At 58.0% G+C, this 17,756-nt stretch overlaps 1 protein-coding gene across 1 annotated transcript in view; it reads left to right on the forward strand.

The window, feature by feature from the left end:
* The window catches only part of SPTBN5 (spectrin beta, non-erythrocytic 5), a 47,125-nt gene extending 30,138 nt beyond the window's left edge, over nucleotides 1–16,987 (forward strand). Inside the window, exons 34-62 of the mRNA XM_018054413.1 lie at nucleotides 182–286; nucleotides 694–861; nucleotides 1,382–1,531; nucleotides 1,676–1,867; nucleotides 2,055–2,150; nucleotides 3,534–3,649; nucleotides 3,734–3,848; nucleotides 4,600–4,713; nucleotides 4,905–5,026; nucleotides 5,268–5,430; nucleotides 5,666–5,854; nucleotides 6,121–6,198; nucleotides 6,465–6,637; nucleotides 9,732–9,822; nucleotides 9,959–10,105; nucleotides 10,724–10,861; nucleotides 10,934–11,196; nucleotides 11,361–11,547; nucleotides 11,769–11,981; nucleotides 12,429–12,625; nucleotides 12,726–12,930; nucleotides 13,167–13,361; nucleotides 14,248–14,403; nucleotides 14,618–14,835; nucleotides 14,975–15,164; nucleotides 15,385–15,561; nucleotides 15,710–15,814; nucleotides 16,142–16,300; nucleotides 16,460–16,987. Coding sequence (XP_017909902.1) covers nucleotides 182–286; nucleotides 694–861; nucleotides 1,382–1,531; nucleotides 1,676–1,867; nucleotides 2,055–2,150; nucleotides 3,534–3,649; nucleotides 3,734–3,848; nucleotides 4,600–4,713; nucleotides 4,905–5,026; nucleotides 5,268–5,430; nucleotides 5,666–5,854; nucleotides 6,121–6,198; nucleotides 6,465–6,637; nucleotides 9,732–9,822; nucleotides 9,959–10,105; nucleotides 10,724–10,861; nucleotides 10,934–11,196; nucleotides 11,361–11,547; nucleotides 11,769–11,981; nucleotides 12,429–12,625; nucleotides 12,726–12,930; nucleotides 13,167–13,361; nucleotides 14,248–14,403; nucleotides 14,618–14,835; nucleotides 14,975–15,164; nucleotides 15,385–15,561; nucleotides 15,710–15,814; nucleotides 16,142–16,300; nucleotides 16,460–16,807 — 4,770 coding nt within the window. The 3' untranslated portion in view covers nucleotides 16,808–16,987. The remainder of the gene's footprint in view (nucleotides 1–181; nucleotides 287–693; nucleotides 862–1,381; nucleotides 1,532–1,675; nucleotides 1,868–2,054; nucleotides 2,151–3,533; nucleotides 3,650–3,733; nucleotides 3,849–4,599; nucleotides 4,714–4,904; nucleotides 5,027–5,267; nucleotides 5,431–5,665; nucleotides 5,855–6,120; nucleotides 6,199–6,464; nucleotides 6,638–9,731; nucleotides 9,823–9,958; nucleotides 10,106–10,723; nucleotides 10,862–10,933; nucleotides 11,197–11,360; nucleotides 11,548–11,768; nucleotides 11,982–12,428; nucleotides 12,626–12,725; nucleotides 12,931–13,166; nucleotides 13,362–14,247; nucleotides 14,404–14,617; nucleotides 14,836–14,974; nucleotides 15,165–15,384; nucleotides 15,562–15,709; nucleotides 15,815–16,141; nucleotides 16,301–16,459) is intronic.

Here is a 17,756-nt window from a genome sequence, read left to right on the forward strand (position 1 = left end):
TGCTCCCTCTTCTCTCCTCTCCCCAGCTCACTCTCCTGCTTCCTGGGACCCTGGCTCTTTCCCTGACGGGGAGCTCAGAGGCTGTGCCCTGCCTCAGCCCAGATGGCTGCAAATAGGGGTGGGGGCTGACTGTCTGGGCCATCCCTGGTAGCCTCTCTGACTTCTCCATGGACTGAAACAGGTCCTCCTGAAAACCAGTGCCTTGGGGAGCTCGGTGGAAGAGGTGGAGCAGTTGATCCGCAAGCATGAGACTTTCCAAAAGGTGCTGGCTGCACAGGAGGAGAAGGTAATGGATTCAGGGAGTCAGAGGTGGGATGGGGGCAGTCTGGGAATTTGGAGAATTCTAGGTGGAGGATGTGGGGGGCTTGGTGTGTACCCACAGTAGCGCTGATGTACAGGCGTGGCCTGAGGGGCAGGAGCCCCTCGTCAGGGCTGACTGAGCAGAATGGGATGTGTGGCCCAGGAGGAGGGCCTGGAAGGTACTGCAGGCGCACAGGGGCTGCGTGGCTCCATATCACATGGTCCTAGAGGAGCCAAGGGGAGTGGTCTGGTGAAAGCCAGGGCTGGTTCTGGCTTGCTGGGAGGACCAGCCAGCCCTAGGCCATGCCGTGCGAAAGAGGGTCTTCCCTGTGGGCCACCCTCTGAGTGGAAGAACAGCAGGCATTGCTCCCTGACCCCTGACTCTGCCCATAGGAGGCAGCTCTGTGTGAACAAGCGAAGAGGCTCGGAGGCCCCAGGGCACAGGACCTGCTTTGCACAGTGCTGGAGCGCCGGGCTCGGGTGAAGGAACTGGTGGAGAGTCGGCAACACGCCTTGCACACCTCCCTGCTGGTGGCTGCCTTCATCAGGGCCGCCACCCAGGTCAGAGCCCATCCCAGCCCAGTGCCATCCGCGTGGGCCACATCCCCCAGTTCCAGATGATGTCCACCTTCACAGCTTGTTCAGGCCTCGCCACAGCCCTGTGATGAGGACACTGAAGTTTGGAGAGTTAAATGGCTTTCTGAGAGGCCATGCTGGAGCCTAGATGTTTGATTCGAAGACCCTGTGTATGGAGACCCCACTGCTTCCTAAGCTCTTGCAGACCCAGGGCAAAGAGAGGCACTGGGAGGGAGCAGAGCTGTCCAGGGTCCTGGGGCCAGCGAGCCTCACCTCCAAACTGAGGTCCCACCCAAGGTCCCTGCCCAGCCCCTTCCTGTGGCTGGGGCACCAGCTGAGCTGGGGCTGTCTTCCTGAGCCCAGACTACTGGATCTTATTTACCAGGCACTGCCCAGCCCTCCCCTCGGGCCAGCAGTCCACTGCCTGGGCACAGCTGAGGGCAAGCGTGTGGGACATCTCTGTGGACCATCAGCATTGTGAGACTCATGTCCCCACCCCCACCAGGCCGAGGACTGGATCCAGGAGCAACTCCAGCAGCTGAAGGAGCCAGTCCCTTCTGGGGACCTGAAAGCTAAGTTGAGACACCTACAGAAACACCAGGCCTTTGAGGCTGAGGTCCAGGCCCATGAGGAGATCATAACCTCTGTTGTCAAGGTAACAGCCAGGCCCTCAGCCCCCACCCTGCCCCACAGTGAGGACTCCAAGATGGCCAAGAGGAAAGGTCTGCGGCAGGGGGAGCCTGTGATGGAGAAAAAGTGGGAGGAAGAGTGACAATCAGCATCTCCCCTCTCTCCCCAGGAGGGCGAGGCTCTCCTAGCGCAGAGCCACCCTCTGGTGGGAGAGGTCTCCCAGAGGCTTCGGGAGCTGCAGAAGCGCTGGGAGAAGCTGAGGCAGGCAGTGGCTCTCCGGGGCGAGGACCTGGAGGACAAGCGGAACATCCTGGAGTTCCTGCAGAGAGTGGATGCTGCAGAGGCCTGGATCCAGGAGATGGTGAGACCCTGCTGGGTAGGGACAGAGCTGGCAGTGGGGCTGGCAGATGGAGGAGGGAGCCCCGGCAGGAAGTTCGCTAAGTCACCGCCTGCCTCAGCACTGCCCCTAGCAGCTGGGTGCCTGGGGGCTGGGTGCCCCCAGGGCTGGGCGCTCAGAGTACAGCCTTCCCAACCTGTGGCCCCCACAGGAGGTGATGGTGAATGTCAGCAACCTGGGCCAGGACCTTGAGCACTGCCAGCAGCTCCACAGGCAGCTCCGCAAGCTCCGAGGAGTCTGGGCTGGGGTAAGGTGCCCTGCATCAGGGAATAGCGACCCAGTGTGGGCTCTGGAGCCAGAGGCGGGCCCTCGTGTCAGCTCAGTGCTTACGACCTGCGCTTGCTTAGACAGGCTCCCTCACCTTGCCAAATCTTAGTTTCTTCATCTTTAAAGTGGGGATACTGCTTCCTTCATAGGTAAGGGAGCATATATGAATGGTGGTGGTTACAGGAATCTATACATATGATAAAACTGCCTAGAGCGATACTTTTCCACACATACGCAGATGTGTGCAAGTAAAAACTGCTGAACTCTGAATAAAATTTGTAGTGTAGTTAATAGTTATACCAGTCAATGCCCTGGTTTTCACATTGCACTATAGTTACATAAGCTGTTACCATCAGGGGAAGCTGGGGGAAGGGTACATGGGCCTTCAGTATACACTGGTGCAATTTCCTGTGCACCTATGATTATTTCCCCCCCAAAATTTTAAATGAATGCATGTATGGTTGGATGTAGTGGCTGATCAATAAACTGCAGTGGCTCAGAACCCTCCTCATCAACCAACTCAAGATCTCCTCCCCAACCCCCTCATACACACCACCAAAATCAGTTTCTCTTAGGTGGTGTAGAAATTAGCCAAGTGTATTCACAATCACATATTAAGAGCCCAGACTTGCTAACCTCACCCCCTGAACGGAGTATATGGCTTTGTAAAAGGCTGTAGGGCTTCAATCTGAGAGCCTTTACCAGTAGGATTTCACAGCTGCTGCTGTTGCAGATGCTGTAGTAGAAAGAGAGCTAGATAAACTTGAGCTGGGCGTGAGTCCTGGCTCCGCCATAAATTCACCATGTCAGTCTCTGAGCTCTGCTTTGGCTTCTGTGAGAGAACGCCCCTTCCCTTCTCACCTCACATGAGACACCTCTTGGGAAGCACTTTGGAAATGTAGACCAACGCAAGGTGCTGTTCCTGGGGCAGGACACCTGCAGCCCTCCCACCGTCGAGGATCCTCTCCCCTTGTGGCCGTGAGCTCCACACAGTGGCATTCTCAGCCTGGTGATTCCCAGGGACAGGGACACCCTAACCTAAGGAGACTGGTGCTCACTGTTTCATTCAGGCCCTAACTTGGCCTTTCTTATCCCGAGAAGATGCATTTTCACTTTAAAAGCTTCTGCTCACCAATGCATGCCTGTCCTCCCGGTGAGCTTCCCCTGGGCTCCCTGCCCCAAGAATATCTCGCTCAGTGCACCGGGCGTGGGATGGGATGGCCACGTAGAGGAAGCAGCTACCACCAAACATGCTGTTCCTCACGCTCTCTTGGGCCCAAGCAGACCCTCCAAGTAGAGACTGCAGCACAAAGAAGGGACTCAGAGCTGGCGCCAGCAATGCCCACACTCTGTACCCCCACAGGGCACAGTGGATGATGCCCGCATCAGGAGCGTCAGTGACTTCTCACCGCAGCTCAAGACTCAGGACGCGGAGCAACTCAAGACCATCTGGCAGCGGCAACAGCAGCTCAACAACAGGCCGGTCCCGGAGCCAGAAGCAGTGGGGCTGGGAGAGGGGGCTGAGGGTCCAACCCAGACTCAGCCTTACACCCTCTCTCTCAGGTGGAACAGTTTCCATGGCAACCTGCTCAGATACCAGCAGCAGCTCGAAGTGGCCCTGGAGATACACACGTTGTCCCAAAAGCTTGATGACATCACTGAGCAGGTCAGGAAGAAGGTAAGCAGTGGAGGAGCTGACGAAGCCAGGGGACAGTGCCTCCCACCCCTGGCCCACCTCTCCCCTTCAGCTGGGTCCTTGGAGGCAGGTCCCACCAGGGGGCCATCAGTGGGTCTGCCAGGGGCTCTTAGAGTCAACTCTGGACCTAGAAGCCCCGATTTGCTTCTCAGAGGCTGGCCCCACCTGCCTCCTTTCTCCCATGAGTCCAGAGGCTGGAGCAACCCCTCCTCCCCATGTGTCCTCTGAAGTCCGTGGGCAAAACCAGAACCCGCAGGAGGTTTGCTGGGCTATGTGTCCGCTGACGCATGGGCGCCTGGCCAAGACGCTGGTAGAGGTGGGAAAATTGTACACAGCCTGAGAAGCACCCTGTCAAGAAGGTGGTACCCTGCTCTGGGCATGCAGAGAGCTCTGTTCTTACTGCCCGTCTGGTTCCTACACAGCCAGGCTGGTCCTTCTCGATTCCCTGAGAAGGAATGAGGGTCAAGTGAGAATGCATGTGGAGGCTCGACACCATAGAGGTTCCTGCTGCTGGGGAACCTCCAGACCCAAGTGTCTCCTGGGAACCTTCCTCCTTCACAACAGGAGGGACGCCTGGTCAGGGCCAGCTGCCTGTTGCAGCCCATGCAAGGCACTGAGAAGGGAATCGGGATGGCCACTTGCTTTCCACACAGAAACCCTGCGGCCAGCGACCCCTCTGCCACGAGGGAGGAGCTGGGGCAAAGGGCAATAGTAACGCCCCCTTCCTCCCCAGGCCGCCCTGGTCCAGGCCCTGGACTGTGGGAAAGATCTGGACAGTGTGCAGAGGCTGAAGCAGAAACACAAGGAGCTGGAGCAGGAAATAGGCCTCCTCCAGACCCAGGTGGAGGTGTGCAGCTGGGGAGTGGGGGGTGGGCCCAGGGTACAGCATCCAAAGGACCTTGGGCACCCACGGATGGGTAGGGGCGGGTAAGCTGTCAGGACCTCAAGAGACAGCCAGGTCCTCTCAGTTGCAGGCTGGGCTCCCCTGAGCGCCCCCTGCCTCCTGGCCCCCGCCCCTGACCCTGGCTTCCCTCACAGCCTCTAGAGCATGAAGCAGGCCAAGTCTGCCAGAGAAGCCCTGAGATGGCCCACGGCCTCAGCCACCAGCAGCAGGAGATGATGGACAGCTGGCGGCAGCTCCAGAGCAGGATCCAGAAGTGGTACAAACCCCGAATCTCTTTCCCTCACCCCTCACTGAGCCAGCCCCTGCAGCGTCTCAATCCCCAGCCTTCCCCTAAGAGTCTTTCTCTGTCCTTAATAACAATCGATATCGCCAGCCTATTAATTCCCAACCCCTGGGCCTTTCTTTGGCCGGACAGATTCGGGGACAGAAGGCACTGGTGGACACAGGGGCAAAAGGGCTGGGAGGCTCTGGGACTAGCTGATGGGTCTTGTGGGCAGGAAGGAGTCGCTGGATGCGTTGCACCAAGCTCAGGAGCTGCAGGCAGTGCTGCGAGAACTGCTGGTCTGGGCCCAGAGGCTGCGAGCTCAGCTGGACTCCCGGAGAAGCCCCGGCAGCCTCGCGGAGGTCCAACGCATGTTGGAGGAACACCAGGAACTCAAAGTGAGCGGCCCAGACCCTGGGGCCTTTCCCGGATCTCATCTCCTCTCTGGCCTCCTCCCCCTTATTGTGACCACAATTTTGTCTTGGGTTCTTTCTGTGTCGGCTGCCTCTGCCTTTCCCCTCGTCCATCCTGCCCCCTCAGTTGTCTTGCCTACCTCTCCCCCTTCCCCTTGGCCCTCTTCCCTCCCACTCAGGGAGCCTCAGCCTCTGGGATCTGAGCCCAGTCCTCTTACAGGCTGAGCTGGACTCCCGTATGGACAGCATCAGCCTGGCCCGAAGCACCGGGCAGCGACTGCTTGCTGTAGGGCACCCATCCACCCCCAACATCCGCCAGGCCCTGGCTGATTTTAATCAGGAGCTGAACATCTTGGAAGGGGCCTGGCATGAGCACCAGCTGCACCTGCATCAGGCCCTGGAACTACAGGTAGGCAGCCTCCATCCCACCCCTACCGCTGGTACCTGCGCTAAGCCCACTGCCCTGGTCAAAGCCAAAGCCAGAGAGGCTGCTGTGCCAGGGGCCTTTCCCACCACCCACCACCCATCTCACCCACTGCAAACCTTGCCTGCTGTGACCCCTTCTGTTGAGCCAGGCCCCAGTCCTGGCTTCCCACTGGGCCACCAACAGAGTCACGCTACCCGCCATGACTGGACCCTCTACTCACGTTCTCCTGCCTTTTCCTTTCTCGACAGCGGGTTCTGAGCTCTGTGGAGCAGATGGAAAGTTGGCTCTGCAGCCTGGAAGCCTGCCCAGCCAGTGAGGGTCTGGGGGTAGGTGCCCAGCAGGAGTGAGGGAGGGTTTGCCAGAGCAGCGTTAGGGATCAAACCAGCCAATGCTGCCTGAGATTCCCAGTCCAAGGGCAGCTCCCAGCCCTCAAGCCCTGGAAATTCTAACACTTGACCCCTATCCCTCATACCTTTCCTGGTTGAGAATCTAAAGTCAGATACAGCCTGCAGGGATTGGGGGGATGTGTTTGATAGGAAAGCAGGTAGCTAGGGACTGGGAGGGCAGCCCTGCAAACAGTATTGCCTCCCAGGACTCCTTAGCCAATGTGGAGACCCTGCTGTGGAAGCACAGGGTGCGTGAGCAGGACCTGGAGGCTCAGGCAGAGAAGATGAGTGCACTGGAAGCCGCCACCCGCAGCCTGCTCCAGGGCGGACACCCCGAGGCCCAGGTCCCGCTGAGTCGATGCCAGGCCATGCTTCTGAGGTACCTCTGGCCCTGGCTGAAGGGGCTGTGGTTGGTGGGCTAGCGCAGGCATCAGGCTTTTCCCCTGCCCTTCTCCCCTTAGCCTTTACCAAGGGCTCCCCCAGCCTTTACCAAGGGCTGAATTCAGATGCCAGGGCCCCATTGTCCCAACCCTGCAGTGTGTCAGCCTGTTATGGAATCAAACAGCACATGGTCAGTCTGCTGAGATAAAGGTGACTTTTACAAAGAAGCACATGCTTGAGAAACTAAGAGAGAGACCGCCTCATGAAGAGGCCATACGGAGCACAGCAGTGAGCCAGACACCGCTGTTTCTGTGCAGCCCACTCACGGTGGATCTTGGAGCCCTTTCCTTACTAGTCTCCTGTCTGCAGTGAGGGGATAACAATACCTGCCTCTCAGGGTTGTGGTCAGGATGGGGAAGGGACCCTTGATGTCCAGGCAGTGCCTGGCATGCAGGCAGGTTGGCAGATTTCTTATGCCCACTTAACTGAAGCCCACAGGGCTATGAGGCTCCAATCTCTGCTTGTTTTCCTCATAAGAGCCTATATGGTTCAGCCCCTCAAACTTTAGACCAAGGCAGATATGGAAAAAGCGGGACCCCAGATCAGCAGAGGTCTCCATCCTTCCCCAAGAGCCCACTAGGGCCCACAGTGTTGCAGTTCCTGTGCTGGTGACCTCTCCCTTCCTCTCCCCTGCACATGGACCTCACCTGGGTACCCAAGGTCTGTGACTGACAGATGGAAAATATTGGTTTGCTGGTCTCTGTCAACACTCCCTCCCCCTAGTCCCCTTGGATGGTTCCCGGCAGGCCCACCTGCACCCCCCAGGGCAGTGCCACCCAAACCCCTCCCTTTAAGTCTCTGGCATCCTCTAGGGGGCTGTTTTCATTCCACCAAGGCTCTACATGTCTCCTATCCCCCTTACACCTTTTGGCAACCCCAGCAGGAAGAGACAAGGGTTCACACTCCCCGCAGTGTGGGGACTCTGCTGGTAGGAGGCCTGTATGGACCCTGGTGGGGTGACTGGGGGTATTAGAACTTCTTTTCCTATCTTTTTAATAGATCTCATTCCTAACTGCTATTTTTGTTCATATGGTAATGGACTTACTATATTGGTCCAGGGGTATACACATATATAAATGTGTGCGCACACACACACATATATGCACCCATACAAATACATACCAAAAAATTCTTACTAATAGCAGTATCTGATCAAAAAGTGGTTTAGACACTGAATTAGTTTGCGAGGCTGCCATAACAAAATACCACAGACTAGTGGCCTAAACAACACAAATTTGGTTATATTTCCAGAGGCCAGAAATCCAAGATTAAGATATTGGCAGCACTGGTTTCTCCTGAGACCTCTCCTTGTCATCACGTGCTCTGTAAACGTCTGTGTCCTAATCTCTTCTTATAAAGACACCAGTCATGTTGGGGCCCACGCAAATGACCTTGTATAATTTAATTACTTCTTTAAAGGCCTTTCTTCAAAAACAGTCATATTCTGAGGTACTGGGGATTAGGACTTCAAGATAGGAGTCTGGAGGACATGATTCAGCTCATGGCATTAATAAGGGGAAGTAGAGCGTGTCTCTAAATGTTAAAGGAAACCCCAGAGTCAGTGTAAATTGATACACAAGAAAAGCTGTCCTAGTATGGAAGCAACCTGAATGTCCATAACAGAGGAATGGATTGAGATGTGGTACATATATATACGGTGGAAAATTCAGTTCAGTTCAGTCACTCAGTTGTGTCCGACTCTTTGCGACCCCATGAATCACAGCACGCCAGGCCTCCCTGTCCTTCACCAACTCCCAGAGTTCACTCAGACTCACGTCCATTGAGTCAGTCATCCAGCCATCTCATCCTCTGTCGTCCCCTTTTCCTCCTACCCCCAATCCCTCCCAGCATCAGAGTCTTTTCCAATGAGTCAACTCTTCACATGAGGTGGCCAAAGTACTGGAGTTTCAGCTTTAGCATCATTCCTTCCAAAGAAATCCCAGGGCTGATCTCCTTGAGAATGGACTGGTTAGATCTCCTTGCAGTCCAAGGGGCTCTCAAGAGTCCTCTCCAACACCACAGTTCAAAAGCATCAGTTCTTCAGCGCTCAGCCTTCTTCACAGTCCAACTCTCACATCCATACATGACCACAGGAAAAACCATAGCCTTGACTAGATGGACCTTAGTTGGCAAAGTAATGTCTATGCTTTTGAATATTACTCGGCCATAAAAAGTAATAAAACTGGATGAACCTAGAGTCAGAGTGAAGTAAGTCAGAAAAAGAAAAATATCATGTATTAATGCATACTTATGAACCTATTTTCAGGGCAGGAATCAAAACACAGACATATAGAATGGCCTAGTGGAGACGGCAGTGGCACCCCACTCCAGTACTCTTGCCTGGAAAATCTCATGGACAGAGGCGCCTGGTGGGCTGCAGACCATGGGGTTGCAAAGAGTTGGAAACAACTGAGCGACTTCACTTTCACTTTTCACTTTCATGCATTGGAGAAGGAAATGGCAACCCACTCCAGTGTTCTTGCCTGGAGAATCCCAGGGACGGGGAGCCTGATAGGCTGCTGTCTGTGGGGTTGCACAGAGTTGGACACGACTGAAGTGACTTACCAGCAGCAGCAGTGGACATGGGGAGGGAAGAGAAGGCTGGGGCAAATTGAGAGAGTAGCTTTGGCACGTATATACACTACCATGTGTAAAGTAGACAGCTAGTGGGAAGCTTCTGTAAAGCACAGGGAGCTCAGCTCAGTGCTCTGTGATGACCTAGCAGGCTGGGGTTGGAGAATGGGAAGGAGGCTCAAGAGGGAGGGGATATATGCATACACATGTATACATACATACATATGTTATATGTATGTATACATACAACATTCACATACAGCAGAAACTAACACAACATTGTAAAGCTATTATCCTCCAATTTTAAAAAATCAGTTTTTAAAAAATGGAGGAAAGGGCTGTCCTGAACTGGAAGAGTATACTTGTGCATTTGTGTGTGCATACGTGCACATACACACGTGTAGCAGCTCCGGGTCCCAGCAAGCAGACCCAAGGCCCCTGAGACCCTTGTTCTGCAGGAAAGAGGCACTCCTGGAGCGAGCCAGGACCCGTTGCCGCCAGCTGGAGGAGCTCAGGCAACTGCAGTCTTTCCTGCAGGACTCCTGTGAGGTGGGCCATGGTGGGGAGCAGCTGTGGTGGGGGGAAGGGCTTGCCCAGAGGAAAGCCACCCTTCTTCAGGGCAGCCCAGGGATTAGAGAGAAGGAGAACCCTAGGCAGCAGAGCCTCATCCTCCCCGTGTGCCCAGATGGCCGCCTGGCTGAGGGAGAAGAACCTGGTGGCCCTGGAAGAGGGCTGGTGGGACCCAGTGGACCTACAGGCCCAGTTGCGGGAACAACAGAATCTCCAGGCGGAACTGGACACCCGTGCACACCACCAACAGAGGCTGCAGATGGTGAGGCCCTGGGCGCCGGGGACCAGCTACAGGCCAGAGAAGGAGCTGACCCCACAGAGCCCTGGCAGCTGGCCCTGAGTCACAGCTGGGGTGGCCGACTTTCGAGTGCATTGTATACAGATGCCATGCAAGGCACCAACGGGTAGTGAGACACAGTGGCTTCCCTGGGGCGCCCCCCTCTCCAAAAATATTGCCTTTTCAAGAATTTTAAGGACGGTGTTTTGGCGTGATAGTTTTTAAAACTCTTGGAAAGGTGTCAGAGGACGGAGAGTCAGGGCACAGCCAGCAGTCCTGTGGGTGTAGGAGTCAAAGCGTAGCACCTTTTAAATTTGCCCTCTTCCACCTACAGAGGGCATGCCTGATCCCAGACTGCCTCCCTCTGATATAAAGAGCCCTGCCAAGTATCTGAAATCTTTGATCCCATTCAAACAGAATACCCATTATTATCACCATTATATGGAGAAGGGAAATGAGCTCAGAGAGGTTAAGGAATTTGCCCGAGATCACACAGCTAGCACGCAGACTCTGAAGCAATGGGACTGGTGGCTGAAGGCAACCCCAGTGCCCTGAGACCAGCAGTCCTGAGTCCACGAGGCATATGCTATGTTGTGACTGTAGGAGGGGCAGAGACTGCTGCACGATGGCCACTCAGCCTCAGAGACCATCCAGGAACGGCTGCAGGAGCTGAGAAAGCTCTGGGAGGAGCTGCAGGCCCAGTGCCAGAGGAGGGCAGCCAAGCTACAGGAGGCCCAGGAGGTGAGGCTGTGTGGTGGAGCGGGCAGGGTACAGCTCTCAGCCTCTCCTCCTCACACTCTCATTCTGCTGCAGGCCCTGCGTCTGCGACGGAGCATGGAGGAACTGGAGAGCTGGCTGGAGCCTGTGGAGCTCAAGCTGAGAGTCCCCATCGGGGGCCAGGACCAGCCTGGGCTGGACGAGCTCCTGGGGGCTCAGGGGGAGCTGGAGGCAGCAGTGGACAGGCAGGTCGGGCAGGCACAGGCCCTGCTGGGCCAAGCCCAGGCCCAGGCCTATGTCCAGGAAGGTCACTGCCTGGCCCGAGATGTGGAAGAGCAGGCCCAGCAGCTGCTTCAGAGGTAACCTCCACCCCTCCTCCCTGTCCCCCAGCTCAGCTCCTCAGGGCCTGCCCAGCCCATGGCGAGTGACACAGAGCAGGTGAGTGATGTGCAGGTCACAGTCTGGCCCCAGATCCTGACAACCGGGGTCCCGCCTGCCGCGGGCCCACCCTCCACCCCTGCAGGTTTGAGAGCCTGCGGGCGCCCCTGCAGGAGCGCAGGACAGCCCTGGAGGCCCGGAGCCTGCTGCTGCAGTTCTTCAGGGATGCCGACGAAGAGATGGCCTGGGTGCAGGAGAAGCTGCTCCTGGTGGCCGCCCAGGACTGTGACCAGAGCCTGAGCGCCCTACGGCGCCTGCAGGAGAAGCACCAGGTGTGGGCCTAGCGGGAACAGGCAGGGCTGTCCAGTCACCTCTGGTTCTGGGAGCTTCTGCCTCCGGGAGGTTCTGGGGGTCCTAGGATTCTTTGTTGGTCAGGAGGCAGGGTTCTGTCTGGGGGAATCTGTGGGGTCCCACTGGGCTTCAGACATAACTCCCAGGCCCCCCAAGGAGCACCCAGGAGCATGTCCCATGCCATCTTCCTCTGACTCCACAGAGCCTGGAGAGTGAGATGAGCAGCCACGAGGCTCTAACCCAGGCAGTGGTGGGCACAGGGCGCAAGCTGGTGCAGGCTGGGCACTTCGCTGCCCGCGATGTGGCTGCCCGAGTGCAGCAGCTGGAGGACGCCACGGGCCGCCTGCGGGCAGAGGCTGCACAGAGGCGTCGGTGGCTACAGCAGGCTCAGGAGGCCCAGTACTTCCTGATGGAGGTAAGGGGTGCTGCGGGGCACAGAAGGTGGCATGAAGACACCCAGAGTGTAGGCAGGCCTGGAACGTCACCCCCAGGTGGGGCTCCAGGCTCTCTGTGCATTTCCACTAACCAGTCTCCTGACCCCGAGGTCTTCCTTCAGCATGTTTCCCAGAAAATGAGCCCACTGGCTTTGGTTTGGTTTCACTATTTTGTCTAAACCAGCGATTCTGTCAAGGCTCTACATCTGTATCACCTGGAACTTCTAAGCAGTGCTAACACTCGGGTCCATTCCAGACCAAATCAGAATCTTCTGGGGTGAGAGGCAGAGCGAGTTGTTCAAGCTCTCTGATGATTCTGATCAGCCAGGCTGGGAACCACTCACTGCTCTAACTCTTGAGGCCATGAACTCAAAATGTGAGTCCTGGAGGGCACCGCCTAGGGAAAACTGTGCTCTTTGTCACCCCAGCTCTTGGAGACAGAATCCTGGCTGCAAGAACGGGGCTGTGGCCTCGACATCGAGGATATGGGTCAGAGTGTCGAGGCCACTCAGAGCTTCCTGCGGCAGTTGGAGGCCACCAGGAGGGACCTGGAGGGATTCACCACGCGCATTGAGAGGCTGCAGCAGACAGCAGCCCTCCTTGAGAGCGGGCAGAACCCAGAAAGGTGCGCTGGAGCCAGGCCCAGGAGGGAGGAGCAGGGAGGGGCCCCCACTAAGGAGGTGTGAGGCCTAAGAGCTCCAGGGGGGTTGTCCTTCCTGCTGCAGCCCCAAGGTGCTTGCCCAGATGCACGCGGTAAGGGACGCCCACTCAGGGCTGCTGCAGAGAGCGGAGGGCAGGGGGCAAGGCCTGAAGGAGCAGTTGCAGCTCCACCAGCTGGAGCGGGAAGCCCTGCTCCTGGATGCCTGGCTGGCCAGCAAGGTGGCCATTGCTGAGTCCCAGGACTACGGGCAGGATCTAGAGGCTGTCAAGGTAAGTCACTCCTGAGCGAACCTGGAGGAGAAGAGATTGAGTGGCTCGCAAGGGCAGAGTGGGGTTGGGAGGCACATGGGAAGTGAGGGGTCTCTGGGCTCTGGAAGGACCCCTGGTGGTTCTAAGGGCAGGGCTGAGGGATATCAGAAGTGGCAGATACTGCCAAGCCCTTTGTCAGCTTTGAGGGCTGCTGGACACCACCTCCAGACTGACCTCCCTGGTCCTGTACCCTGCAGCTGCTGGAAGAGAAGTTCGATGCTTTCAGGAAGGATGTCCAGAGCCTGGGGCAGGCCAGGGTGCAGGCCCTGAGGGAGCGGGCAGGCTCTCTGGAACGGGCAGCACCCAGGTGCTCTCCCCAGATTCAAGCACAGAGGAGTCGCATCGAGGCCTCTTGGGAGAGGCTGGATCAGGCAGTGAAAGCCCGCACACAGGTGGGTGCCCTGGGCCCGGTCGGGGCAGACAAGGGGCAGGGACAGCTGTGCCTTCTTCCTGGGCCAGGGCCAGGCAGCCACCCCAGCTGTGTGTGTGCATGTCTATCTGTGTGTGGAGGGAGGTGGCTGCCTCTAACTCTGTGTGTGTGCACGCACGTGTGTCCATGCCTCTAACTCCTAGTGCCAAGCAGATCAAGTCTCAGTCTTCCACCGTCAGCCCTCTCTGAGTTTCTCCACTGATTTGGTTCTTCCTGGTATAGTTCACACCTCCAAGGAGAAACAGGAAGCCTGTCTGGCCAGCTCTTGACCCCCTCTAGGCTCCCTCCAAGCGCAGACTTCAGGTTTATTAAGACACAGACTAACTGGGCAAGATTTCACCACCACTTCCCTCTCCTTATCTAAATGTTCTGAGCGGATTTGGGTGCCAAGGAAATCTCAGCGCTCCTCCACAGCCTTCGCTCTCAGGCACAGCTGGCGGTTTCTAGGGAGGCAGCCCCGGTCCCCGAGGCCCTGACGGAGCCCGCATCCTAGCGATGCTGTCACTCAGTCCTGGCTGGGCAGACTCCTAAGGCAACCCTCTTCATCTCAGCCAGATCCCCCAAACCACCCTCCTCCCCACCATGAACTCATTCCCATCTGATTCCTAGTCCCCTGTCCCCCAACCTGGCTCATGAACTGGGCACTGAAGACCCTGTTCCCACGGAACACCCCCAGGGCCCTACCCCATCATCAATAACGTTATGCCATTTTGGGACATTTTCTGTACCCGGTGGTCATGAATGCATCACCAAGCCCCATGGACCTCCTTGTTTAAAAAGTGGCCCAGGAGCCCACGTCTCCAGGGAGGGAGGACCCTGGCGAGAGCAGGCCCTCCCTCTTCTCCCAGAACCTAGCTGCCACCCGTGAGGTCCGAGGCTTGGAGCAGGTAGCAGCTGAGCTCCAGGGCCGGATGCAAAAGAAGGCCACCCTGGTAGCTAGAAATGCCTTCAACCTCAGCCTGTCATCAGTGCAGACTCTGCAGCAACAGCACAGATGTCTGGAGGTGAGGGTCCACCCCCAGGGCCTGCCCACCTGACCTCTTTCCCTGTGTAGGGGGACCCCAGAGTTGGGAAGGGAAGGGAGGGCCTACTTGCCCAGGTGGGGGAGCTGTCCATCTGGAAGCAGAGCCTGACTCCTCAGAGACGATGGGTGCTTCCTGAAGAGGAGTGGTCATCAGGCTGTGGGGAGATGAGGCTGATTCTGTGTTCTGGCGGCAGAGTGAACTGGCAGCAATGGAGAAGGAGGTGGCATGGGTGCAGACGGAGGCCTGCCGGCTGGGCCAGCTCCACCCTGCAGCTCAGGAGGGCCTGGCCAAGCAGCTGGCCGGGGTGCAGGAGGCCTGGGCCACCCTGAATGCAAAGGTCCATGAGCAAGATCGGCAGCTGGAGAAGGCTGCCGAGGGCCACGCCTTCCTCGGACGCTGTCGGGAATTGCTGTAGGTGGCATCCGGTCGTTGGCTCAACTCTGCCCTGCAGGGTGGGGGTCACCCCATCCCCTGGTGCAGCTCATGCCCTGCCCCCAACCCCAGTCTGCACCCCTGGCCCTGACAGCAGCTTCCCCTCCTCACCCCGCAGAGCTTGGGCCACTGAGAAGCAGGCCCTGGTGTCCTCGGAGGAGCTGGCTGGGGATATAGCTCGGGCCGAGGGGCTCCTGGCACTGCATGAGGAGCTGGGGAGAGAAATCAAGGAGTACTGCCTTCAAGCCCAGAACGTACAGCAGGAAGGGCAGCGGCTGGTGGACAGTGGCCACTGCATGTCCCTGGAGGTGCGAGCACAGCAACGGGTCTGGGGCTGAGTTGGGCACACAGGCCCATTACCCCAGGCCTCGGAACCCCTGAGCAGGAGGAAACCAGGCAGCGGGCAGAGACAGAGGGACAGAGACTGGGAGGGTCTGGACCTCACGGTCTTCCCTCAACACTTCTTCTGGGCACTCCAGCCTGGCCCCACCCTGTGGGCATCTCACCCACAACACCCTCTGCCACCAGGTAACTGGGTGTCTACAGGATCTGGACAGGCAGCTGCGGGCACTCAGAGAGGCCTGGGCCCTGCGCCGGGAACACTGTGAGGAGAGCTGGCGTCTACAGAAGCTGCGGCAAGAGCTGGACCAGGCCGAGGCCTGGCTGGCCTGCCAGGAGGGCTTCCTGCTGGACCCCAACTGCGGGGTGAGCCAAGGCCCTGCCCCTTAGCTGGCCGCACTGTCTGGCAGCCACAGCCTGCTGTTCCTCTTCCTGGCCCCCAGGGCCAGTTTTGAGGGACCAGCTCTCTGCACCCCCCATGGGCGGGGCCTCACCCTGGCTTGCTTCTCCCCAGCACTCCGTGTCTGATGTGGAGTTGCTGCTCTGCAGACACAAGGACTTAGAAAAGCTGCTGGCCTCCCAGGAAGAGAAGTTTGCCCGACTGCAGCAGGAGGCAGAAGTGAGCAGAGGCTGGGGTGAGGGGGCACCGGGAGACAAGGTGTCCTGTCTCAGCCTGAGGGTTGGGATCCCCCCGGGCACTGAGCCAGCATTTGACCCTTGGGGAAAGCCCTGTTCTTTCCCTTGCCAGCTGCAAGGTCCTGTCACCCCACATCTGGGTGGGCTGGGGCACAGTGTGGACTGGGACAAAAGAAGTCTTCTGAGCTTGAAGAGATGAACAGTGAGGAGACAGGCGCTCTCTCTGGGTGGGAGGGATGTGGGGAGGAGAGGCTGGGGCGTGGAGCCCCCAGAGCCTGGTCTGACTCATCTGGCTGCTCCCCTCCCCAAGGTGGAACAGAAGCAGGAGGTGAAGGGGCTGAAACCCTTGAGAAGCTGGTGGCCCAGAGCACAGCTGACTGAGACAGGGGACCCGCAGCCATCTGTCCCCATTGGGTCTTGCATACGCTTCACCACCGTCTCCCCGGAGTGCACAGCAGGGACTCTGGGGGTAAGGAGTCCACAGCCTGAGCCAGCACTGCAACACCAGGGGGTCTGTCTCCAGGGATGAGGAGGTCGGAGACGGTTAGGTGCCTCATCCACATTCCAGAAGGGGACGCGTCATCTGTGCTGGTCTTGATGTTTCCCAGGCCCCTTCTTGCATTTTCAGGATGCAAAGGGTGCCCCCACTACGGAGGGAATTTTGGAACTTAAGCAGCATCTCCTGCCTGGGAGAAGCCAGGCGAGTACCCGGAGATTGCTTCTGCAGCAGCTGCCCTGCAAGAGCCATGCAAGGGCTCAGCGGGCCAGAGGGCTGGCGCCCCCCATCCCCCAACTTAGGACAGTCTGGCTCCTTGGGACCACTGCGCAGTTTCTGTCCTCACCCAGCAGGGGGCGGGCCCTTCCTCCTCCCTCTGGTTTCCCTGGACGACCCCCGGCTCCCTCTTCCGCGTGGGCACCATGGTCCAGTCCAGTTCCCTCCCTGGGAGCCTCTGGACGCACACTCAGGTTCTGGTGAGGCTGGTGTGGCCTCACCACTCCCTCCACAGCCCAGCCTGAGCCTGCCGCATGGCTGCCCTGGGACCCTGGGGGCAGCTGAGCCGGCTCCAGGAGCGTGGGTGGGTCGGCAGAGAACAAAGGGCCCCTAGGGAAAAGCATAGACAGTGACACCCCCCCCGCCCCCCCCCCCACACACAATCTCTCCTCAGAGCACGGTTTCTACAGCCTCCGTCGACCTCGCAGGAGCGCAGCGTGAGAAGCCGGGAGATCACCATGATGGAAAACACACGTTTTCCTTAAGGTGAGGGCCCTGTCAGGGGAGAGACGGATCGGCACGGCCTACGGGAGCAGCTGAGGGGGCTGGAGGCAGGGGTCCCCACCCGGCGCCCCCCCCCCGCGCACACGCGCACACACACACACACACACACACACACACACACACACGAGGCCGATTTTGACGCATTACTGTCTGGGTGGCAGGCTGGCTACAGGAGAGACCCTGTCTGCAGCGCCATCTGCAGGGCAGACTGGGAGCTGGCGGGGTGCCCTGAGCAGCTGGACAGGTAGGTCCAGGGGGAATGGGGCAGGGGGGGCGGCCACTGGTTTTCTGGGCCCCCAGCTGCTGGCGTTTAGTGCATCCTTGGATGTTTAACATCTACTGCCTCTATGCCTGAGGGGTAAGTGGGAGTGCCTTTTTTCTTAATTTGAGGCCCAGAGAGGGTAAGCAACTTGCCAGAGATGACATAATTAGCAGAAGCGAGGCCAGGTTTGATGGCCTCCTGGTTCTGTTCCGCCCACTGTGGAATCTGCCGGAGCTCTTCCCTCAAGGGTCCTTACGGGCTTCCCCGTGCTCTTGCCTGACACAGGTCTTTTCTGACCCAGTCTTCCGACAGCTCTGAACGCACGTCCCTTGGGGTGTCTTGTACAGTGGCCAGGCCCAGTTCTACTCTTGGAAGGGCTCATAGAGA

Source organism: Capra hircus, chromosome 10 (assembly GCF_001704415.2).
Source record: "Capra hircus breed San Clemente chromosome 10, ASM170441v1, whole genome shotgun sequence".
NCBI classification, from domain to species: Eukaryota; Metazoa; Chordata; class Mammalia; order Artiodactyla; family Bovidae; genus Capra; species Capra hircus.